At 38.5% G+C, this 24697-nt stretch overlaps 4 protein-coding genes across 9 annotated transcripts in view; 2 read left to right on the top strand and 2 right to left on the bottom strand.

The window, feature by feature from the left end:
- LOC125948763 (dystrophin) overlaps positions 1-9038 on the bottom strand; it is a 10482-nt gene extending 1444 nt beyond the window's left edge. Inside the window, exons 1-19 of one of the 3 annotated variants that reach the window (XR_007468612.1) lie at positions 7910-9038; positions 7750-7846; positions 7559-7679; positions 7357-7490; positions 7175-7268; positions 7037-7117; positions 4745-5068; positions 4550-4673; positions 4338-4489; positions 4021-4280; positions 3692-3931; positions 3478-3611; positions 3176-3405; positions 2483-2992; positions 1756-2337; positions 1520-1648; positions 1314-1425; positions 953-1237; positions 504-652 (exon numbers count right to left, since the gene is read on the bottom strand). Coding sequence is in view for 2 of the 3 variants with exons in the window: in XM_049675126.1 (XP_049531083.1) it covers positions 639-652; positions 953-1237; positions 1314-1425; positions 1520-1648; positions 1756-2337; positions 2483-2992; positions 3176-3405; positions 3478-3611; positions 3692-3931; positions 4021-4280; positions 4338-4489; positions 4550-4673; positions 4745-5068; positions 7037-7117; positions 7175-7268; positions 7357-7490; positions 7559-7679; positions 7750-7846; positions 7910-9038 (4752 nt within the window). In the remaining variant the exon portion in view is untranslated. Of the gene's footprint in view, positions 653-952; positions 1238-1313; positions 1426-1519; positions 1649-1755; positions 2338-2482; positions 2993-3175; positions 3406-3477; positions 3612-3691; positions 3932-4020; positions 4281-4337; positions 4490-4549; positions 4674-4744; positions 5069-7036; positions 7118-7174; positions 7269-7356; positions 7491-7558; positions 7680-7749; positions 7847-7909 lie in introns of all 3 variants that reach the window. The other 2 variants (XM_049675126.1, XM_049675125.1) reach the window with 2 other exon arrangements.
- Positions 5420-19905, top strand: LOC125948764 (phosphatidylinositol 3-kinase catalytic subunit type 3). 4 transcript variants are annotated; one of them, XM_049675127.1, is made up of 17 exons: positions 5420-5779; positions 6075-6223; positions 14666-14773; positions 15958-16104; positions 16164-16352; positions 16424-16583; positions 16645-16788; positions 16859-16981; positions 17053-17148; positions 17233-17318; positions 17391-17654; positions 17737-17839; positions 18134-18236; positions 18300-18500; positions 18566-18848; positions 18914-19272; positions 19343-19905. In XM_049675127.1, the coding sequence occupies exons 4-17, from the start codon at positions 16043-16045 to the stop codon at positions 19786-19788; spliced, it is 2619 nt and encodes an 872-aa protein (XP_049531084.1). In that variant the 5' UTR covers positions 5420-5779; positions 6075-6223; positions 14666-14773; positions 15958-16042; the 3' UTR covers positions 19789-19905. The 4 variants fall into 4 exon arrangements, with proteins under 4 accessions (XP_049531084.1, XP_049531088.1, XP_049531086.1 ...); XM_049675131.1 differs by lacking the exon at positions 6075-6223; XM_049675129.1 differs by lacking the exon at positions 14666-14773.
- LOC125948766 (2-phosphoxylose phosphatase 1) lies at positions 12627-14496 on the bottom strand. Its single transcript, XM_049675133.1, has 2 exons — positions 14372-14496; positions 12627-14309 (listed from the first exon to the last, which is right to left on the bottom strand). The coding sequence occupies exons 1-2, from the start codon at positions 14460-14462 to the stop codon at positions 12643-12645; spliced, it is 1758 nt and encodes a 585-aa protein (XP_049531090.1). The 5' UTR covers positions 14463-14496; the 3' UTR covers positions 12627-12642.
- Positions 19906-19968: 63 nt separating the features above from the next.
- Positions 19969-24453, top strand: LOC125948768 (ionotropic receptor 25a). The gene is made up of 10 exons (XM_049675137.1): positions 19969-20438; positions 20610-20759; positions 20828-21033; positions 21292-21556; positions 21653-21890; positions 21987-22344; positions 22478-23070; positions 23139-23324; positions 23398-23727; positions 23877-24453. Exons 1-10 carry the CDS (start codon positions 20342-20344, stop codon positions 24274-24276), a joined length of 2823 nt encoding a protein of 940 aa, XP_049531094.1. The 5' UTR covers positions 19969-20341; the 3' UTR covers positions 24277-24453.
- Positions 24454-24697: the final 244 nt, after the last annotated feature.

The raw sequence follows: 24697 nt of genomic DNA, 5'->3' as shown, positions 1-24697 counted from the left end.
TCTCAAAGGATTTATTTAATTGGTGGCGGAATTTTTGCAAAATTGTTCGCCAATGAAATATTTTCTTCATAAAATCATCTCCTAAATAAAATAAATTATAAATTTTCTATGTACCTTTTATCAGAGTTTCATAGAAAGTACATAGACTTAACATAGAATTTCATCAATGTTAGAACCAAGTTTAAATTGATTTCTTTCGCTTCCCATATAAGATAGTTTCTGGCCATCCTGACATATCGGCGGTTTCAGACTGAATAATGTGCCAAAAAAGGGCGGTTTTTGCCGTTGCTAAAAAATATTCACATCATATTGGAATATGACCTCATGTATCATGTATTGTACAATCTGCATAATATTGCCCAAACTCCGCCAATATATTGGGCAAATAATATTTCCATGCAATCAACCGGAAAGTAAAGGTTAGTAAAGTATGCATATCAGCAGGCTTTTCAAAAGAAGGATTTAAAAATGTATCAATAGCTTCCACAAAGGTATAGGCTTACTCTCAATGATAAGATCTCGCGCTCTCCAAATTTGTCCATATTAGTGTTGTCATCGATTATTCGTTTTAAATCATTTGAGGGTTACAAAATATAGAAAATATGGCAGATTTGTATCAATTAAGGTTACAAATATAACTACTGCATCCTTCCTGCACAGTGAACGAATGTTGTATTGCGATTCGACGTTTTAGTGGTAACGACATGCAGTTCAAACGATGTATTATATAAGGGCAAACCAGCATGAAAAAAAACAAAAACAAACATTAGTGGATGACTTGATTTAATAAGCTTAGCGAGCTTCCACACGCAAATTCCATACAAAATATTTTTTTGTATAGTTTTCGAGTTCTGAATCTCTCAAAGTGAGAGGGTGGAAGCACGGTTATCGATGCATTCGTTTCAATTTATAAACAATGAAAATATTCCAAGTTAGCTTAACGTAAACTTACCAGCCATGTGCAGTAAACTATTATGAGCTGGAGGTGGAGGACGGTCATCCATACCATATTCTGTATTCCTGCCAGTTCCTCCCGATAACGTCATTAATTTATTAGCATTGCCAAATGTAGCAGATCCTAGCAAAGTGCATGGTTGCCCAGCTTCCGATTGCTTATCGTAGTTATCGTTATTGAACGATTCCCGTTGCAGGTTTCCGTCGCCGGGCGTAGACGTACAACCATTCATTCCTCCTCCTGGTGCCTTATACACAGAATTATAATTTGGTCCTACATTTGCTATAATAAAAAGTATCTAGTTAAATTTATAAGAATGGGGGTGATATTTACCATGATTTGTTTTCAATTTTCATACATTGGTTTTGATCATATTGTCCATTGAGATGAATTTTCGCCGGAGAATCCGTGTTCAATTGTGAAGCTGTCACTGAACGTGTTTGTAAAGTTTGTGGTTTGGGCTGCGACGGCTTAAATTATTTTGTTTCAATTTATTACTGGGATTATTTGATTTTCTAGACTAAGACAAAAATATAATATATTTAACATGATTACAATACTTACTTCATGCAAAAGTTGACGAAGGCGTTGCAATTGAGCCTCCAATTGTTTATTATGATCTTCTAAAATCTGCATTCTTGCCTCTAGCCGACCTTTGTGCTGGCGTAAAAGTTTGGCCTCGGTTACCATATCCTGAAAGAATAATAAATGTAGAAATCAATTGGTATAATATATGATTTAAACTAAAGAAGATATGATATAATATATGATTCAAAATCTATTCAAAAAAAATAATTTACCGAACCACCTGTCGACGAAAGCGAGGCTGCCGTAGATGTTACTGAGGTCGGTGTTTTGTAACCTTCGTCTGGAGTGGTTATAGGTGTGGACAATTTCTTTGCCTTTAGTTTTTCATATTCTGCTTGCAAATTGGAATTTTCCTCCTCAAGCTCTTTTATCATCGTTTCCAGTTCTTCCCGTTGTTCAGCTTCCATAGCTGCCATTACTTGAACTGGTGATTTCGGTGCGCCGCTACCATTATCAGCACTTCTTGTTTTTGTTGACGAAGACGGAGGAAGTGACTGACAGTATTGTGCAATAAGATGATGTTCATCGTCACTGTCGGGAGTTGAATTGGTTCTGGTACCTCCTTCAACTTGTGCCAAACGTGAAGCATACATTTCCAAACGTGAATGCATATCGTTTTGCAGTGTATGCGAACCATGCTGAGGACTTGGTATAGGACTCTCAAGTGCATCTCCTTCAAGAACGCTTTGCACGGGAAGGTAACCAACGCGAGGATGTTTTTTGAAGTATTTTCTGCTTTTAAACTTGTTCCTTAATGCTCTAGTGAAATCCCGAACATCCTCGGTAGAAGTGGCCTATGAAAAATTGCAAACACGAAATAAATATCTAATAAATATTTCTTATTGTGGGAAATGAATATAACATTGTTCCATTTAATTTCCCTAATCTATTAATTGGAAAATATCAAGCATGATCCATCCGTTTAATCAGCATACATACCGTTGTACAGTACTCGTGCATGGGATGGCTTAATTTGTGATTCTTGGTGCTTTTTCCAGTGAAAAAACATTTTTGGCACATATCAAAATTGAAACATTTTAAGCAGCGATAGCGAAAACCTTCAATTGGATACTCCTTGCAAATGTTACACTTCGCCTGATGCTTTGCCGATTCTGCTGCCACTAAGCGATGTAATACTGGAAGCCACACTAAACTCTGTGGTTCATGTTGCAGCCAGCTTAGAAAATGCTGAGCTTCTATGGCTGCTTCAGATACTTCTGCGTTAAGGCTCACGTTGCCCGCCAGCTCAAAGCACGAACGTACCGATGGTTCGATGTTAGAACCTCCGAATGCCGCTACTTCACCCAATTGACGTGGTACCTGAATGCAATCGTGCAACAACAGTCCCATTTTTCGTTGGTCTACTTTTTTCTCCAAGTCAGCAATCAATCGAAATAGATAGCGATATTTTTCCTCCAAATGTCCACGACACAGAAGAATAAGTCCCACCTAAAAATAAAATAATACTTCATTGGCTTGATGATTGTATGATATATGTGCAAGCTACAATTGTAATATTGAATGTTTCTCCTGGGAAATTCGAATTTGTCGTTCACAAAATGTATGTGTCCTTTATCCTCGACCGTTTGCTTTCAGTTACGACTTGCAGAATTATCAACCATTTAAACATACCTTGAAACTTAGGACACGAATTTGTCCTGTACGTTGTGAATCATACACATTTAACATCCAATTGATAGCTAAATCGAGCATTACCACCCGGTCTACTGATTCTAACGCAGTATATAGCGAGTTGAGAATAGTGATCATGTCGGGAATATCAATCAGTTTATCATTTTGTGCACGTAGACCATATCGGTCGAAAATGTCAATTGCCATTCCCATGTTAAGATGATCGAATGCTGCATAGAACATAAAATGTATATTCGAATTATTCCGCCACTTGTCAGTGATTAGAATACATGTACTCGAACCTAATCGTTTTTGCACGGTACGTAATTTTAAAGCTGTGCGATATGCCGAAAACCGAACTTCATTCAAATCAGCCAACGATTTCATTAGTTCTATCATTTCTGGATGATCCCAATGCGTACTTTCATGTTCGTGGCTGTAAGGAAAAAATATTATCTTCGATTATCTGAAAGTCTATGCGACTATGATTTTAAAACAAGAAACGAAATAACTCACTTTATATAGTAAGGCACATTAGCAGGTGTCACGGCCCGTTCCCAGGGTATTTGAACGCTTTTATCTAGATCTGGTAGGCATGAGCCAACCGCTGCAATGTGAAGAGATTTAGAAAACTTTCCTTCATCTCCAACGTTGCTGCCAGCAACCATGTTATAAGAATTGCCATCACCGTGTTGCTCGTTAATTTGCTGTAACATTTTAAACCTTTCCTCCACAGCAATGTGAAGAAGTTTCATGCTGAAAAGGATTTTTTTAAAAATTACCCATCGATTATGACAATTTTGAAAAAAAAATTCGCAGTTATTGGAGCTATCAATTCTTCATACCGTGTACTTATATCTTCCAGCTTTGCAAGGATTGGACTTGGCATAATTACATGACAAGAGGAGAAGAAATTCTGCTGCTCATTACAATCATCCAGTAATGCGTTGGCGGTAACCAACTTGTCCTTTAGACGCTGCAGATGCTGCACCTCTTCAGTTGCATCCGCACCAGGTAACGGCGATGCCCAGGAGTGTGTTATTGTTTCTGCCGATGCAACTCGCGAGCTCAAATCATCAAGAATTTTTTGAAACTGACGCATTCTCTGCGGAATGATAGACTTATTTAAGCAACTCGATTGAGAATATCTTTTGGTACTAACCGTCACGTTTTCGTCCAGCCGATGTTTCCATTTATCGCACCTTTCTATAAGTAATGTCCACTGCTCGGACAGTTTATTTACTTCTCGACGAATGTTACGACTAAGTATGCGATGTTGCTGGTCAGCAGATATGTACATAATTTCATCAATAGCTGTAAATGCAAAAAAAACTTGTTTGAATCACAAACAATGGCTAGATTCATTATTCTAACCCTCTGAGTCACTAGTGTCTGAGAGTGGTGATTCATTCGATATGTATTGTCTACCACTTATTAGATTATTTTCGATTATTGACTTCTTATCGTCAAGCCTTCTGCGAAATGCTTTGTGCTCATCCTGTAAATTGAATATAATAAATGAGAATCCCGTCAAGATTATACAGTTCCTAGTAGTGATATTGCACTTACTAATTGCTTTTGCAAACTGTTGGAATCGCCGTTTATGGATCCAAATCCGATCGATGTAAGCTCTGTATTTTTCCGAATGACCCACTCAGTCAATTCGCGTGTTGAAAGCAATAATGCATTCCAGTGCTCTGAATTCGACTCCAAACGATTTCTGATAGCCGCACTGCGTGAATTAAGATGATTCCATCGTTGATTCATTTCATCCAGTTTGCGTTGCAGCATCACTGCATCCTCCTGAGAAGTCAATGAACGCAGCAATTTTCTTCCCGTACTATCAAGTCCTTCGTACACCTTACGGTTGGAATCAATATCTGACTGTAAATCCTGCAAAATGCATCATCATTATTTCACTCCTCTTGCTTCTAACAAAACGCTTTAACAATTCGTTTGCAGTGTAGCACAACCGACCATTCTACTGGTGAAGGCTGCGCAAACGTTCAAGAGGCCTGCGCAGAACCCTAGATCTTAACTTAGAAGCCTATGAGTACTAGAAACCTGAATTCAGCGAAAAAAGCACATTTTCACAAAATCAGTACAAATTTGCTACGAAAAGTCGATGAAAATAGTTACAGGGCCACGATCAGTATCTTGTGGGTTTTGCTGCAGAGACAATTCTGCAGAGGCAGTTTTCTTGTTTTCTATGGGCAGATTTCTAGTGTGTGTCTGTGCATTGTGCGTGCGTATGTGGGGATCGCGTGGGGATCGCCTTGCTGCCTTGTTTCGGTTCAGTTTGAGGTTAGGGATCGGATCTGATATTGTTTTAAAACTTGGAAAAGTTGGAATCTGGCGTGATAAGCAGAAATCAAGTCGTTTGCAACTCCCGCTATCGTTACCGGTGTACAGTGTTCTTGTAGAACCGCTACCCTAAAGCAGTGCGATTCTTTATCAAAGTGGTGTATAGTCACTGTTCGGAACGTAGATCTGAGAACTTGATGAGGCTGTTTCCTGTACGTTTCTCCAATATCAACAAAATGTTGGACTTTTACTCCCAATTTAATCCTTCGCCACTCAGCATAAAGCGATTTATAGATTTCGGTAAGTTTTCGTTCATTCTCGAAATTTGTGAACTATCAGTGCGACGGAACAGGCGGGATGCGATAAGATAGTTCATAAATTGGAAAGTGCTACCTCTTGTCCATAAAATTATACAGTATTTCCTAGATCGCCTTATCATGCCTCGTATCAGCATTCGTATGCTCATCAACCAGCATAGTAAGCAGATTCGTGAGATACAGCCATACACACCTTTTTGATTAATAACATTGCTTACGTAGTCCTTGCCAGTATTCCTTGTGATACTAGTATCTCATTGCATTTCTTGTATTTCTAGCAATACTTTTTGGGGATATACCGCAAACAGGCGACAAATTGGAAGTATAGATCCGTTGTGCGATCCCCACCTGGTCGTCAGAGATGCACGTTTTTTATGTGATCAATATTATCTTAATAGTCCTGAGCTACAAGTCATAGAGCACAATGGTAAGCTCAATGGTTGAGTAGCACGGCATACTAAAACTAAATATCGCTTTTTCATTTCTGGACCAGTTTCCCAGTCTTTTGCCTTTGCCTCAGATGGAGCGGGCGGAATGTTGACCAATCACGATTGGAAATAAACTAGTTCACCCCGCATATTTCGTTCTGTCACTCGACACATGAAGCCTCCTTGGATGTCGACTGTGCAATCCTTAGCAATTGCGTTCAAAAAGAGACAAAATTTAAATGGTGATAAGAAAAAAACCAAGACAGATAATTGGGTTCTGTAAATTACACATAGAAGGTAATTGCATCAATTTTCACACAAAACGGAACGAAAATATATGTGTGCACATGTTTTTCAGTGATTTCTGTGCTTTTTTGATTGTTGCAATTTTCACTATTTTCGCCATCTCGTTTAGAGTTCGGCTGATAGAGGTTTCAATTATTTGACAGTAAACTGTTAAAATTACGCTCCATATGTAGTTTATAGAACTAAATTATCTGTCTTTTTTTCTTATCACCATTCAAATGTTGTCTCTTTTTAATGCATACCTTAGGATTGCGTAGTCGAAATTCAAGAGTCGAGTCGCAGAACGAAGTTTGCGGGATCAACTAGTATATATTAAAAAGGCATACACTTATATTGAACAGTCAATTAATGTATGTCTAATTTCAATTTCAGTATTTGTCCTCTAAAAGTAAAATTTGTCCTCAGGAAATTATCATTTCACGCGAAAACAAAGTAATATGGCCTGAGTTGACCATTCCTCAGGACCATTTTTGCATTCAAAAACTTATGGTGATCTCATGGCTTACCTGTAGACAGTGTGGGTTCCGCTCAGCTTCCGATTCAGCGTTTTCACAAAATGATTCTGCTTCACTCAGCCATCCTAGAAACTACCCAAGAAGAACGATTACTTCGTTTAGTTTAAGACTCAGACATTTCCATCCTACCTGTTCAAAAGTTCTATCGAATGTTTGTAGTGAGTGCATTGCGGCGTGTAGTTGTTTTCCTCGGGAGATTATCGAAGTGTTTAAGTTATTGTATCTAATTCCGCAAATAAGAAGATTACATACAATCCGTTTAATATTAAAAATCACAAGGACATGAAAACCCAATTGCTTTCTTGGTTTACCTTAGATTAATGGATTCCGTCATTCGTTTTATTCTTGATGTGTCATCACATTGATAAACTGAAATCAGTTTTTGAGTCAATTGGTTGAACAACTCTATTTGATGGTTAAATTTATGGAACTCAGCGTGAAATGACTAGAATGAAGCATATTGATTATCCACTACCATTTTATTTTATTTTTGATTACCAGCGTATAGCTTACCTTTTGTTCTTTATGTTGTATCTCTAAAACATCCGCCGTCGTTGCAACAGGCCCCATTCGTTCTGTTATTGTCTCCATCTTTGTCAGCCAAGCATCTATTTCTAATCTTTTAGCTTCGTATCTGTGAGTCACAATGAATTAGTCAATAATAGTTCTCTATTTTATAATACATAGATTTCGGTTAATCTTGCCTTTGCGAATCACCTAGCATTGCCGTTAGCTGTGTTTTTCTTTGCATAACCGATTGTGTCGATTCGTCCCATTGTGTGGAATCTTTTATACGCATAACTTGCACGACAAAGGAGAGTTAGATTTGATTATATTGCACTTCGTTTAGCTTCGTTCATTTACCTGTGTTGCTGCTAGTAAACAAACTCTCGTCATGCGAAGAACGTCTCCTTGATCTGAGATCTTCCTTAGAACTTCCCATACGATTCAAGCTATTGGAATCCTTGTTCCTAGCTATAACCGGAAGAAGCTGTTGCTTGATAAACTCCATTTCTTGTGATCTTTGCCGTTGAGTAGAGGTATACTGAAGATCGACAGGTAGATGACGATCCAGAGATCTAAAGTGGTGCTCTAAAGGACGTTGCTGCGTGCCTCGTTCTAGACCGCTCATACTATTTTCACTATTAAAGTCGCCTGAGCCTCCCGTATTGTATCGCAATTTTTCCATGCTGGCTCCACGTTCTAAGCTGATTTTCCTCTGTCCCTGGTCAAAAAGATCGTATTTCAACCCTTGCAAAACGGTAGGGCCCGATACTGTTTCAAATGAATTCTCTAGCGTTGTAGCTGATCCCATGTTATTCGGGAGCTTCCCTAACACCTCATGACGAACAAATTTCAGGACGTTTGACATCTTCGATGGGTCCTCTCCATCTATCGTCGATCTTAAAATCATTTGTTCTTTTATGGCACGTTCAACGTTTCGAAGTCCACTCTCGATTCCCCGAAGAGCATCCTCTGAGCCGTAGTCTTCTAGTTCAGTTTGTTTGGAGACTACTTTGCCTGATTCGTGATGTGTGGAGGAAACAGAGGTTACAATTTTATCCGTAGTTTTTGTTGAACATGTTGAAGCAATTGATGCACTTGTCGTAGTGCCGGCTGATGTGAATTGTGGAAAATTACTTTTGGCGTGATGGATCGCTTTCTGAGAATTTCGCGAAGATGTAGGCCCAAGAAGCAGTGTTCCTACAGACCCATCTGCAATACTACTTTCATTACCGCTATTAGATGTTGCTATTGTCGTTGGTCTTTTGATAATATTTTTCGGTGGAACTTCTGGTGCCTTTATACTTGAAGATCCGGCACGAACTGGTATTTCAGGCGGCTTAACATGATTCGCACGCAACAGAACCGAACTAGACTGATCCATTTCAATTCCACTGGGACGTGTATACACATTTGCTTGCCGTGGTTCCATTTTATAAACAAGCTGCCAACTATGGAAATGAGAAGTGGTGAATGCAGCTAGAAACATAAATTCCAACTAAGTTTGTAATGAAATGAAAGGAACGGAAAGAATTGACCAATAACAAATATAATAATTTACTCGAGAAGAGTGGGCTCGTCTATTGTTATAAAAAATGGATATATACAATATAAATATAAAGATATATAAATGTAATAATGCTAAGACATTTTGTTTTCCACTTCCGTAATTGAACTTTAGTGCAAATAAAAATCAAATTTTTGCCCTCCCTTGATAAAAAATGGGAATCTTCCAACTTCAAAACGCACTTCTAGATTTTGCCAATCGTTCACCCTTTAACAAACTTGAACATTATACCATCGACAGTGCAATAAAAAACCATAAATAAGAACTGGGAGCAATTTGATGCACGCTAGGGAACTTTTTAAACTCTAATTTTTTCACTACAATCAACCACGGTATCCTGCCGATAACTAGATATGAAGCATGCGCATTCGGACCCAATCAGCAAAGATACGATTGAATATATGCCAGAAAAAATTTCGATTCCATCATTTCTTTCAGTTTTTCCTAGTAGTATCCTAATTATCTTGAAACAGCTGCAGGAAAAGGGCTCCATAAGATAATGCTAGTTTCACATAATTGCGCGCGAAAAAGAATTCATCCTTTTTTAGAAAATGAGCGTTGGTTGATACCTCTTCTATGTTCCTTTTGGTTTTACTAACATCGTTAACTCTCAATAATTTTGGATTTTTATTGTCTATTTCGACGATAGGCCGAAAACAGAATCGACGATTTCCCCAACTAAATTTTATAATTTATTATGTACCAATTTTCAACAAAACACTTATCACGGGTAACTATCATATCGAAAATAATCCATTATTCATATTCAAAAGTGGAAAACGATATGTGGCTTATACTGTCGGCATGTTGTTATCTTTCCTCGACAAATAAGTAATATCGCATACGACGCCTGTTAAAATATACGTATAATCGATAGTTGTATGATTTCTACACAGGCGAGAAACGTGTTCTCTGATGAGAAATTGTTTGTGATAAACACCATAAAATTTCTCCCGTTTTACCCTTTACATTACCCTTGACAACATAGAGAAAATAAAATTGATGTTCCCTTCCAAGCGTCCTACTGGAGTTATGATGCTAACAGCTTCAATTACGTCGTTATATCGTCAACATTAATTGAAATTTGTAACTTTATTTTGAAGTACCATATTTTACAATGGTTCAAGCAAACTTTTGACAGTCCTGAAAATATTTTATTTCAGCAAGACTACGTTTCATTCGCCTCAACGGACCCAAACATGGTAAATGGAAATCATGAAATTGCGATGTTTTACTATAAGGAACTCATTAGCCGTGGCCACACGGGGCGAAAACTCTAGCGCAAACCAAGGTACTTTAAAAAGACAGGTAGCTTTATCCAGAACAAATCCTCGATCGTATTTTAGAAAAAACTTCAGAGTTTGACATTCACGGGATGGTGGGATGTTTACTTCGGGAACGCTCTTTTCGGAGCTGTTTTCGCTTTTCTGTGGTATTACGACAGTTCAAATTCACGAAAAGTGGCACGAAAGTTAAAGTTTATGCAAATATTCTCAAAATTCTTCCTAGTGTTTCAATATGGTATCGGTCCGTAGGTCTTGCCACCCGGCCTAGAACAAGAGCTAGCTAGCGTTCCTGGACCGTGCTCACTCGCTGTTAAACATAACTCGGTCGCTCGAATGATCTTAAATAGAGAGATGAATCATTTAAACATTCGAAAAAGAGTGAAATCAGGTACTTTCCCTGATAAAACCACCAAACTTGCCCATATCTTCTTCTTCTTCTTCTTCTTGAAACTCACGTGGTTTTGTTTATAAAAGCGCCCTGCTATGAATGTCAAACAAATTCAAAATGGTGACCTGTCAAAGCGGTTAAGATGCTACCTGTCTCTTTAAAGTACCTTGGCGCAAACGAAAAAATTAATGTCAAAACGGTTTCGCTTAACCCTTACACGCTATCAAATTTTTATACGTCCGCGGACATTTTCGCTGAACCCTTGACGCTATCGAACGCTTTATTTACGAAAATGTAGGTTCTTTTCGTATTGTTTTTGCATTTTTAATATAAATATAACAGCAACAGCAACAATATCGTTAAAAACTGCAAAATTTTTTCGGAAATCAACTTCAGCGGCCAAAACACAGATGAAAACAATACGTTTGACATTTCGGCATAAATTTTCGGGTTTTTACCCCTGCCACACGAAGCGAAAACATTTTGGCATTAATGTGCAAATTTGCGCGCAAATTTTCGCCCCGTGTGGCCACGGCTATTAGGCGGTGCCAGACGGGGCGAAAACTCTAGCGCAAACGAAAAAATTAATGCCAAAACGGTTTCGTTTAACCCTTACACGCTATCAAATTTTTATACGTCCGCGGACATTTTCGCTGAACCCTTGACGCTATCAAACACTTAGCCGTGGCCACACGGGGCGAAAACTCTAGCGCAAACGAAAAAATTAATGCCAAAACGGTTTCGCTTAACCCTTACACGCTGTCAAACTTTTATACGTCCGCGGACTTTTTCGCTGAACCCTTGACGCTATCGAACGCTTTATTTACGAAAATGTAGGTTATTTTCGTATTGTTTTTGCATTTTTAATATAAATATAACAGCAACAGCAACAGCAACAAAATCGTTAAAAACTGCAAAATTTATTCGGAAATCAACTTCAGCGGCCAAAACACAGATGAAAACAATACGTTTGACATTTCGGCATAAATTTTCGGGTTTTTACGCCTGCCACACGAAGCGAAAACATTTTGGCATTAATGTGCAAATTTGCGCGCAAATTTTCGCTCCGTGTGGCAGCATCTCTTTATTTACGAAAATGTAGGTTCTTTTTTGTATTGTTTTTGCATTTTTAATATAAATATAACAGCAACACCAACAAAATCGTTAAAAACTGCAAAATTTATTCGGAAATCAACTTCAGCGGCCAAAACACAGCTGTAAATAATACGTTTGACATTTCGATATAAATTTTCGGGTTTTTACCCCTGCCACACGAAGCGAAAACATTTTGGCATTAATGTGTAAATTTGCGCGTAAATTTTCGCTCCGTGTGGCAGCATCTATTGAGCATTGTAATATGAGCGCATTTTCAAGCAAAATTTCAAGCCTGGAAATCCAATGATGTCAATGTCTTTTCGCTAGCAGTTTCCATCTCCAAGCTACGACCTATTGTTTTAAGCAATAGACTTATTTAACAATGATACATTCTCCATATTCTATTTTCATGAAGAAAGTGATCGCCCTCTACCCGAGAGCCACAATATTGTTTCGGCTGCGTGAATAAAAAATACGAAGGGTTTAAATTTCGTTTTCGTTACGTTTATTTGTACTTATTAGGTCACCATAAAGTGTCACATTTTTCTAAAACCCATCACAAAATTAAACCCATAATTAGCACAAAAAACCTCTTATTCATAAATATTTCGGCTAGTGAAGTTAAAGGGATACATTTACTTAATCGATATTTAATATCGGTTAAAGGCTATTTTTCGATTACTAATAACTCACCGTGAAATGGGACCTAATGTCTTATGTTAATTATCAGTAATAGTGAGAATTATTAATGCTAGTGTTACAATTCCTGTTTAATCATGCAGGCATCTTTGTAATTTGTTGCATTGAGAGAATGAAAATAGTCATCGTGTATGAAACGAATTATATTTTCAATCGGACAAAGGTAACCACGTCCACCACGATTACCTCTAGGAACTCTAAGACTTTTGCCACTAGCGCAAACATCGATCGCATTTGTAATATCTCTTCCGTTATACACCAGCCGAAAGTAGTGTTGGATATCCTTTTCACTTTTATATACTTCAAACACCATTCGTGATGCATACGGAACAAACGGGTGCTCCAAGCGCACTCCCAAGGACGCAATCAGATACTCAATAGTTTTATCGTGAGCCGAGTACAGTACGAGTTTGACTGGATCTCCCGATATCATTTTGAGCATGAAAGATACGATATTTCTAAGCAAACCATATGAACGAAGTAATCCTTGTTGCCGCATCGTTTGGCCGTATAACTCTTTCTCACCAGCCCAATGGACATAGGACATTAACGCAGTTACGTGGGCTTGTTCCACACATCCTTCATCATCCGATGATTGCTGCTCAACTGGGTTATCAGTTTGATCCACATTGACGTGGTTGAACGGCGCTGTTCCAACAGAGTTATCTTCATCTTGATCAATATTGATAAGATCGAAACCTAATGGATCTGCTGTTGAACTGCTTTGGCTGCTTTTTGCTTCATGAGCTTTACGGCATGGCAGAGGGGCTGCGTGGCAAATATGTGATAAAAGCGCATCTCGAACATCCAGTGGATTAATTTGTCCTGAAGTAGCTTGTGGATTTTGTAGTATCGTTGCGCCGATCCATTGGGTGATTGCTCCAATAGCCGGATGCTGAGCGAGGTGCCAACTCATTTCATTAGCAAGAGATCTCTTCAGCTTTTCTGCTTGCGGACAGGCGCAATCTGAAAAGCAATATGACAAGCTGTGGCTCTCCTGGATGTGCAATCCTAGCCACTTTTCATGTGGCAGAGCTGCGAATAGAAGAGCCATTCCAGATTGAAAAGTACGGCGGTAGCGTGTCGAGTAGATAACTACATCATCAATATTATACAAAGCTCCTACAGCCGTCTGCTTAGTATTAACATCCGTACCGTTTTGCGGTGTATTTTTCATTGAGCCATTAGAAGGATATCGTTTGTACAACCCCAAGAGGCTGGCGTATTTCTGTCTGACGATGTCTCCAACGCGAAGCATTTGTGCTATTCCTTTATGGGTTAGCTGTGCCAACATACAAAGCTTAGTGGCGGCCGGGAGAAGAGGGAATCCATGAAAAGGACCTGTTTTCATCCAGTAGCCACTTGTAGTACTGCTTGTGGTTGAGTTCTGAACGAAGTTTACGTACCTATCAAGGGCTGGGTCATTCTCGTATCCACAATCAACTCCACTGATACCTCGTACATGCGCCATAGGGCCTCGATCTCCGTGCCGTATAAGAAGTAATATCCCCTGCAAATTCCAGCCTTCTAGAGAGCCTCCCTCCTCACCAGCTATTAGCATGGTAGGGTGTGTACACTCGCTTTGGTTTAAATACCTATTAGGCATGAAGGAGCTCGTAAAACCCTCGTCATCGATGAAATATTCTTTAGTTTTATGGTAGCCGAATCCCTGAATTGTTAGTAAATTATTGTTCATTTCTATTGATCCAATGTACTTGTACATCCCTGCATTAGTAATAATATTTTAATTACAATGATTATATGAATCGACAATTTCAGCTACTTACCAGCTATTAATAAGAATATCCATATGCTCAAAATCACATAACAATACAGCGTCCGATGCTGGAGGGAAAATCTAGTTAATTCTTTCAGCATACTCGTAACTAGGTTGGCACGTTCTGATTATAATTGGTTGTATTACGAGACGACGACGAGATAGAGGAGCTTAACAGTATGATAATGAAATCGTTCTGTTTTTATGATAGTACTATTTCCGGGCGACGAAAATATTATAAATTTTGTTGGATTTTAAAGATATTCCTAGCGCTTGCGCAGTAAGTACTACCATTTTTTTTTAGTGTGCAGCTTTTTCCCGACAATGCGTTTGAAAAGACCGTGGAGAGTTCTGCGTTTCCTGCCGGGCAAATTCGTTCCGAGGTGATTATTAATACGGAAAATATCAAAAAGTGAGTTGAAGATTATTAGGGAGCTGAGTTTATTAACTCCCAAACTCTAGCGCGCTGCAGTTCAAAAATGCATGTCATGGCTGTATATACACGATCCAAGAGTCGAAAGTTTCGCGGCTCGCACACTTTTCGCTCGCATTTTCAATTGCGCTCAAACTTTTAGGCGGTGCCACACGGAGCGAAAACTCTAGCGCAAACGAAAAAATTAATGCCAAAACGGCTTCGTTTAACCCTTACACGCTGTCAAATTTTTATACGTCCGCGGACATTTTCGCTGAACCCTTGACGTTATCAAACACTATTTACGAAAATGTAGGTTCTTTTTTGTATTGTTTTTGCATTTTTAATATAAATATAACAGCAACAGCAACAAAATCGTTAAAAACTGCAAAGTTTTTTCGGAAATCAACTTCAGCGGCCCAAACACAGATGTAAACAATACGTTTGACATTTCGGTATAAATTTTCGGGTTTTTACGCCTGCCACACGAAGCGAAAACATTTTGGCATTAGCCGTGGCCACACGGGGCGAAAACTCTAGCGCAAACGAAAAAATTAATGCCAAAACGTTTACGCTTGCCGTTTACATGCTGTCAAACGATTATTGGTCCGTGGAGCGTAAAACCTAGCGTAAAAGCTTTTTGCAAACGGTAGGGCTCACAATATGTTCTTTTTGTGGTTTACATCGACAGTGAGTGATCATTGCTAGTGTATTCAATCCTTTTCTTCAAAAAAACGATTTTAATTTCCTCAACCCGGCCATGTAAACATATCGAAGCGCAAAAGTTTTGGCATTAATTTTTTCGTTTGCGCTAGAGTTTTCGCCCCGTGTGGCCACGGCTATTAATGTGTAAATTTGCGCGTAAATTTTCGCTCCGTGTGGCAGCATCTTTTCGCTTGCATTTTCGATTTCGCTCGCACGTTTCGTCGCACTTTCAATTTCGTTATAAACGGATTCAGGAGTCGAAAGTTCCGAGGTCCCGAACCCCGGAACATTTGACTCCACAAACCGCAGTGATGTGAGCGATGAAGCAAAGTTACAGTGATGATCAAAAGACATGTGCATTTTGCCCAAAATAAAACAAAATTTTCACCAAAAGTCTAAATTCGAGGCGGAAATGGACCTGTGACATTGTTTTGGTTAGAAATTGCTGCAAAACGTTGGAGTTTTTATCATTTTTGCAGTTTCATGGACTTCGTGATAAAGACAAAGAGCTAAGAGCAAATATACAGCTTCTTATTCTGCGTTTTTCTCAACATTTCATCCAACATGGAAAATAAGCTGCGTTACGTTGGAAGCTCATCTCTGCACGAGAAATTGTCAATAAAGATGTAAGTTCTGTAAGATAGGTCGCTCAATCGGGTTTTCAGCCTCTTTTTTGTGTTGATAGTGGAACTCTTGAAGGAGAAAATGTGGGATATTCGTACGAAAAATTAATCGCCCAACCACTTCTCAAGTTTTCCGGGATGCACACTGAAAAAGTTCCGGCATTTAAGGTGAAAATACAGATTTTCGACAATGGTGCACCTGTTGGGTTGTCCGTCTGTACTTCACATAAGCAATTCACTACCCGATGGAGGTAAGCTAAGAGAAAAAGCGCTGCCTGTTGAACGTGTTAATCTACATATTTTCTTTTTATAATGACGGAAGCTGGAACGAATGGGTATCTTTACCACTTCGATTTACGGATATCTCTAGATCGGCTGTACTCAGTTTCACAGTTTTTGACTGCGCAGGAGGTCGTGAACAGGCGACTGTCGTCGGAGGAACCACAATTTCTTTTTTTAATACAAATGGGTTATTTCGCCAAGTAAGTACCTCCGTATTATTAAATCACACATTTGCTAATGGGATTTTTTCGTTGGTGGAAGGGGCTGTATGATCTTAAGGTGTGGCCACAAATGAAATCCACAGAATCTAGAAGTTTGCCAGGTAATTCCTTGATTAACGGAGTCAGCCAAATGCAACGCCTCTCAAAATTAGCCAAGGAGCATAGAAACGGTGAAATGAATAAGGTAAGCTATTTTCGGAGAAAGCGATTTTATGCAATTCTGGTGTCCTTTTTTGTTGGGTTCACTTTTATAGGTAGATTGGTTGGACAGACTAACGTTCCGTGAACTAGAGGTCATAAATGAAATGGAGAAAAGAAACTCACAGTTTCTCTACCTCATGGTCGAATTTCCGCAACTTTTCATCGGTGAAAACCAGGTAGCGGACTACGATTTATTTGCTGTTATCTGCATTTTGCCAATTCCGTGGATTTTTTGTTTTCTATTCAGTACTCTGTAATACATCTTGAGATGAACGTGCAATCGGTTGTCGCGTATGTACCCAAACCGAAGATAGTTGTAGTACCCGATTGTGAAATTTATCAGGTAAACAATCATCTGCTGTTTCACTCTTATGTAGTCATTTCAATTACTTAGTCCCATTAATGTGATATCATTCTGGTTTGGCAGGAAAACTTAGTAGAACGTAAGCATCACCGTTTATCGCGATCAGCAAGAGCCGGAACTTCAGACAGGGATGTAAAACCGAATGCAATGTAAATGAAAACGATATACTTTTTTTTACTATACAACAACTACATCGATTTATGCATCATTGTTTGTTGCAGTGCCCGAGACACTCTTAACTCAATAGTTTACCGCTATTCGCCGACCAACCCACTCAACAGTGAAGAACAAGATATTATTTGGAAGTATCGATTCTATCTTAGCAGTCACAAAAAAGCCTTGACGAAATTCCTAAAGTGCGTCAATTGGGAAACGGCAACAGAAGTTCGGCAAGCTTTAACATTGCTCGAATGTTGGGCACCGATGGATGTAGAAGACGCGCTTGAACTATTAAATTCCACTTTTCGTCATCCCGTGGTCAGATGGTAAGCATCACCAAATATTCTGATTTAAATGTTTACAACAATTATCGTTCCCAGCAATTATCTTATGGTGACGCTTTTCAAGGTATGCCATTACCAGACTAAACGAGGCTTCTGATGAGTATCTATTACTATATTTACTTCAACTCGTGCAAGCTTTAAAATATGAAGCTGTAGATGATACCAGCGTAAGTATAGCGTCAAATCAAAGTATCTTCCTTCCTTTTTAAAGAGTTTAAAATAATTCCTTCCTTCCTCCTTCCTTCCTCCTTCCTTCCTTCCTTCCTTCTTCCTTCCTTCCTCCTTCCTTCCTTCCTTCCTTCCTTCCTTCCTTCCTTCCTTCCTTCCTTCCTTCCTTCCTTCCTGTCATAATATATGTGTACATGTATAAATACGGCCTCCCCTTTAATATATCAACAAAACAATATGTATACACTAATATTTTGTTTTACTATACAAATCCGTTGTTTACTTCACAACAGAAAATTCATGAGGAATGTTTTTCCGAGGTAAAGCCAATTTTTCAAACATTTGAAGCCTCAAGTGACACCAATTCTTACGTTGAAGAATCGTTGGAAAATAAAGGTATGTGTAAAATTGTATTGTCTGCTACGATTATTCATATTTATTACGGTTATATTTACATAGGTATACAAAGGAGTAGAAGAAACGTCAATCACTTGGCAGCATTTTTAATAAAACGAGCCTGCAAAAATCCGATTCTTGCTAATTATCTTTACTGGTATCTGACAATTGAGTGTGAAGACGAAAAGAGTAGCAAAAAAGATGTTAAAAATCAAGAGATGTACCTTAACGTGCTCCGAGACTTTCTATCAATTTTGTATAACGGTAGTATCATATCCAAAACAAGCCCAATGTTTTATTTTAATGACTTTCACTTCTATACCATATAGGTACGGCTGAAATGAAAATAATGCATGTCCAATTAAAAGAACAGCAACATTTCGTTGATCGACTTGTTACACTGGTTAAGGTTGTTGCTAAGGAGTCTGGCAATCGGAAACGAAAAACAGAAAAATTCCAACAGTTTCTTATCGAGTCAAATTCGTCAAGTTCGGCTAAAATAAACTTCAACCAATTTGGGCCGATAATCTTTCCTCTTGATCCAAATATTCAAATTGTTGGAATAGTACCCGAAAAGGTGTCTTTGTTCAAGAGTGCACTCATGCCTTCAAAGTATGTTTCAACTGTTTTATATTTTTATAACAATTTCGATTAATCTTTACGTTTGTCCATTTTAGGATAACATTTCGTACTACTACTGGTATAGAATACGATGCTATCTTCAAGCATGGTGACGATTTACGACAGGATCAACTTATATTACAAATGATTACGTTAATGGATAAATTACTCCAGAAAGAAAACCTCGACCTTAAACTAACCCCTTATCGAGTGCTTGCAACAAGTTCAAGGCACGGTTTTATGCAGTACATTGATTCGGTCACTGTTGCGGATGTTCTTAACAGCGAAGGTAGCATCCACAATTACTTTCGCAAATACAATCCTTGCGAAACAGGTCCTTTCGGAATCATGCCTGAAATTATGGATACTTATATTAAAAGCTGTGCCGGCTATTGCGTTATAACGTACCTCCTCGGTAAGATTACCTACAAATGGAATGAAAATGTTAATCAAATAGAAATTGAATTTTAATGTATTCGTCGCAGGGATCGGAGATAGGCACTTGGACAACCTGCTGCTAACGACGACGGGAAAATTGTTCCACATTGATTTTGGATACATCCTCGGTCGTGACCCGAAACCAATGCCTCCGCCAATGAAACTGAGCAAGGAAATGGTGGATGCAATGGGAGGAATCAGCTCCGAATATTACCACGCTTTCCGCAAACTTTGCTACACAGCGTTTTTGCACTTACGTCGACATGCGAACGTAATGCTCAATCTCTTTGGGTTAATGGTAGACGCTTCCGTTCCGGACATTGCGCTAGAGCCGGATAAATCAGTGAAGAAAGTGGAGGATAATCTAAGGCTCGACCTCAGCGACGAAGAAGCAGTTCAGCATTTACAAAATCTTCTTGATATTTCAATAACAGCTGTTATGCCCGCACTGGTTGAACAAATACACAAATTAGCGCAGTATTGGCGTAAATAATAAAACAATATGAGCAATAAATAATAAACAACAATAAATAATAACAAAATGTATCGATTTATTGTAGAAACATTGATCACTTTACAATAAAAAGAATCGCATAGCACGACTTACAATTCTTACATATTCGATTTATTTATGGGAATTTTCAGGAGTGTAATTCCGCGAAACGCACATTTTCCTTGTTGTAACAAGGATGCTAAATGTATTTTTGCTTTGCTGTGAACTATCGATATTTTTATAGTCGTATAAAAAATGAACGAAAAGCAAAATATTGATATCCTTATACTTAAGAATTGAATTAAGAGTAAAACAGGATATAAGGATCAAACGTACGCATCAAAATTGCACTATTATATTCCCAATAAAACCATGTGTAAAAACATCGTATCGCAATCACCTAGGAGACGGACATAATACAACAATAACTGTTGCAATGGTGCCGAAAACCATTGGATTCCATTTCATTGTGTGCTATCATACGAAGTGGTCTTGTCCGCTGGTGTCTCCTACCGGATTATCGATCTAATATTTCTAGTTTTTGGCCTCTATAATGGCAAGATACCTTGTTTGGAACATACTTTTTATGATTCTTCTAGCTACCAGTATAAAAGAAGTTAAAGGACAAACGACACAAAATATTAATATTTGTAAGCATTATTTTTCAGTAATATTTCCACTTAAAGAAAAATCTCTTACAAATGAATTAGAATAATTTTGGTTTTCGGACAATTTGTGGAATCTTTGTCTCATCCCCATATCATCCCAGTTTGTACTGATGCCTAAAGTCATTTTTCCTTGTCGTCGCATTTATTGAGTAGTGTTCGTTAATGAAGTGGACAACAGCATGGCTAACGTGGCAATCGAGGTGGCGCTAAACTATGTAAAAAAGAATCCTCAACTCGGTCTGTCAGTGGAAATGGTATATGTGGAAGGCAACCGTACCGACTCAAAGGATCTTTTACAAGCATGTAATACAATTTAAAATATGTTTATTTTTTTGGTAACTGAAGATGATATGATATGCCTTACATTTTAGTATGCTCAAAATATAGTCAAGCATTAAATGAGAACAGTCCCCCACATCTTATCCTCGACACAACGCTGACTGGTGTCTCATCCGAGACAATTAAATCATTCAGCCTTGCACTGGGCATTCCCACAGTATCGGCTTCCTATGGCCAGGAGGGTGATTTACGACAATGGCGTGATTTGACACCTACCAAACGGGGCTATCTATTGCAGGTAGTTATTCTTAAACCATAGAAGCTCTTTATCCTTATGCCGGCTTATTTTTCCACATGCGAAAATACATTGTTGAGAACTCTTTTCTCCTCGCTCTTCTCGCCTTCAAAATGCAATGAATGCAAACTCGGCAACGTTCAAATCATTATGGAATTCAAGTTAAAGATTACACAACTTTAGAGCAATTGACACATGTTTATTGTGTAACTCGATTACCAGAGTATTACTGGTATTTCATTTTTATATTCTTCATTCTAGGTAATGCCTCCAGCTGATATGATACCACAGGTTATTCGCTCCATTGTTATCTTTATGAATATTACAAATGCAGCCATTCTCTACGACAGTACATTTGTGATGGATCACAAGTATAAGGCCTTACTACAAAATATACCGACTCGGCATGTCATTACCAGTATAGCAGATGACCGAGATCGAGCCAGCCAGATAGAAAAACTGCGTAATTTGGATATCAACAATTTTTTCGTTCTCGGTTCGCTAACATCCATTAAACAAGTTTTAGGTAGCTACATGAAAGAGTGTTTTCTAATGTATTTATTTGCCTTGCATTACTACAGTATGAGCATAAATGCAGTATAATTGCTTTGCTTTTACACAGAATCCGCAAAGAATGAATACTTTGAACGGAATTTTGCGTGGCATGTCATCACACAAGAGCAGAAAGATCTATCGTGTAATATAGAAAATGCAACAATCATGTTTCTGCGCCCGACGTCCGACAGCAGTAGCAAAGATCGGTTAGGAAGCATTCGAACAACCTACAATTTGAAGCAGGAGCCGCAAATTACAGGCTTTTTCTACTTTGACCTGACGCTACGGGCTCTACTTGCTATTAAGTATGTAAAAAAAATCATTCCGTCATCCCAAAAATTTCCAATCAGTAAATTGCTAACCAAACTTCAATTTATTTTCTTCTTTGCATTTTGTTCAAGAAATATCTTACAATCTGGTTCATGGCCCTCTAATATGAAATACATTACCTGCGAAGACTATGACGGCACCAACACGCCGAACCATACGATCGATCTGAAAATGGCTTTTATCGAAGTAACTGAGTCTACCACTTTTGGCCCGTTTGAAATACCTAAGGGAAAGACACCATTTAACGGTAATACTTATATGAAGTTTTTAATGGATATCAATGCGGTAACAATTCGAAGTGGCGCATCAGTAAATACTCGTAATCTGGGTACGTGGGAAGCAAGTCTTAATGCACCTATCAATGTTGCGAATGAGGTAGACCTAAAAAACCTTACGGCAGATGTCGTTTACCGTGTATACACAGTAGTGGTAAGTAATATATAACCCATTTTTATTACTAGATACTAAATTTTCAGTTATTTTAATAGCTATTAGGGCATATTTAATATGGAAAATGAATTAGCGATCATAACCAACTAACGTTTGAAAAAACCCTCCGCAGCAAGCACCATTCATTATGCGCGATCCAACAGCCCCCAAAGGCTTCAAAGGGTACTGTATAGATTTGCTGAATAAAATCGCTGAGATTGTCGAGTTTGATTATGAAATCCGAGAGGTTGAGGATGGAAAATTTGGCAACATGAACGAAAACGGCGAGTGGAATGGCATCGTGCGAAAGCTCATCGATAAACAAGCAGATATCGGTCTTGGATCAATGTCAGTAATGGCAGAACGAGAAACGGTGATTGATTTCACGGTGCCATATTATGATCTCGTCGGTATCAGCATCATGATGCAGTTACCAAGCACGCCTAGTTCACTCTTTAAATTTCTTACTGTACTAGAGACAAACGTGTGGCTTTGCATCCTGGCAGCTTATTTCTTTACCAGTTTTCTAATGTGGCTCTTCGATCGCTATAGCCCCTATAGCTATCAGAATAATCGTGAAAAGTATAAAAACGACGACGAAAAGCGAGAGTTCAACATCAAAGAATGTCTATGGTTTTGCATGACTTCATTAACCCCACAAGGTGGCGGTGAGGCACCAAAAAATCTTTCGGGAAGGCTTGTTGCAGCCACCTGGTGGTTGTTCGGGTATGGCGGGCAAAATTGATTCAATTGGATATTTTTAATTCATACGCATTTTGTTTTGATTACGACAGATTCATCATTATTGCCTCGTATACAGCAAATTTGGCAGCTTTTTTAACCGTGTCTCGACTTGATACACCGGTAGAATCGTTGGACGATTTGTCAAAACAGTACAAAATACTATATGCACCGCTGAACGGATCATCAGCGATGACTTACTTTCAACGAATGGCTGACATAGAGGCAAAGTTTTATGAGTAAGTTTTTCAATTAAACATTTCAACAGGAAGTAAAGAATAACCCACGCTTTATTACTTCGTTGCATCTTAGAATTTGGAAGGAAATGTCACTGAACGATTCCTTAACGGCTGTGGAACGGTCAAAGTTGGCAGTCTGGGACTATCCGGTGAGCGATAAGTATACGAAAATGTGGCAAGCAATGCTTGAGGCCGGTCTTCCCAACAGTCTTGATGAAGCTGTTCAACGGATCCGCAACTCGACTTCGGCTTCCGGATTCGCCTTTCTAGGCGATGCAACAGACATTCGCTACCAGGTGCTGACAAACTGCGACTTGCAAATGGTTGGAGAAGAATTTTCTCGTAAACCCTATGCCATTGCTGTCCAACAAGGATCCCCATTAAAAGATCAATTTAACAACGCGTGAGTCATCACAGGTTTTCCTAATTTAGTTAAGTTTCTGTTTTGCATGCTAACATGAAAAGCCTTAAAAAGTAGAAACGATTTTCTTGATCAATGTTATTAACTTGACAGTTCTTTTAACATAATTCATATATCTTTTTTGCATATAGTATCCTAATGTTACTAAATCGACGCGAGCTTGAAAAATTGAAGGAACAATGGTGGAAAAACGATGAAGTGCAAAATAAGTGCGAAAAACCGGATGACCAATCAGATGGTATTTCCATCCAGAACATCGGAGGGGTGTTCATTGTCATCTTCGTTGGTATCGGTATGGCATGTGTCACTCTTTTGTTCGAGTTCTGGTACTACAAATACCGCAACAATAGTAAAGTGATTGATATCGTCGGATCAGTCGACCAACAGCAACGAACTTCGGTCGTTAAACATATTCGCCCAGTAGTGGGCAAACTGATTAAACAGGATTCATTGAAAAATTCACCAAACACACAAACCCTACGAACGCGATCCATGATGCCGAAAATGAACAAGTTTCAATCTCGTTTCTAATTGTTCATAAATTGAAATGTTAACTCGGTACAACAAATATATACCATTCCGAAATATATACCGAAAAAATTGTTAAGTTGGGACGCGGATCACGGGAGATGACGTTAGTGAGGTGAGACAGCTGATTTCAACTTAACAATTGCAAAAATATATACGATTCAGCTCAGAATTGTGTGTTACGGTAAACTTCATCTGAAAAATAAGATATGTAATTCTTAAAAAAACGGCACATAATCCGTGATGTTCAATTGATATCGTATCTAGCGGGACTCTAGATGTAAGATAATGTAATAAAAATATGTTAAATTTAAAAATATGTTTTTTAATGCAATCAAATAAAACATTTCAACTTCCATTTTGCGGACAGATGCCTTCCTACCACAATCAATAACCAACGATTTCTTAGATGTTTTATTCCAAC

This window comes from Anopheles darlingi, chromosome 2, assembly GCF_943734745.1.
Source record: "Anopheles darlingi chromosome 2, idAnoDarlMG_H_01, whole genome shotgun sequence".
Lineage (NCBI taxonomy): Eukaryota > Metazoa > Arthropoda > Insecta > Diptera > Culicidae > Anopheles > Anopheles darlingi.
This window is presented reverse-complemented; position numbering and strand designations above follow the sequence as displayed.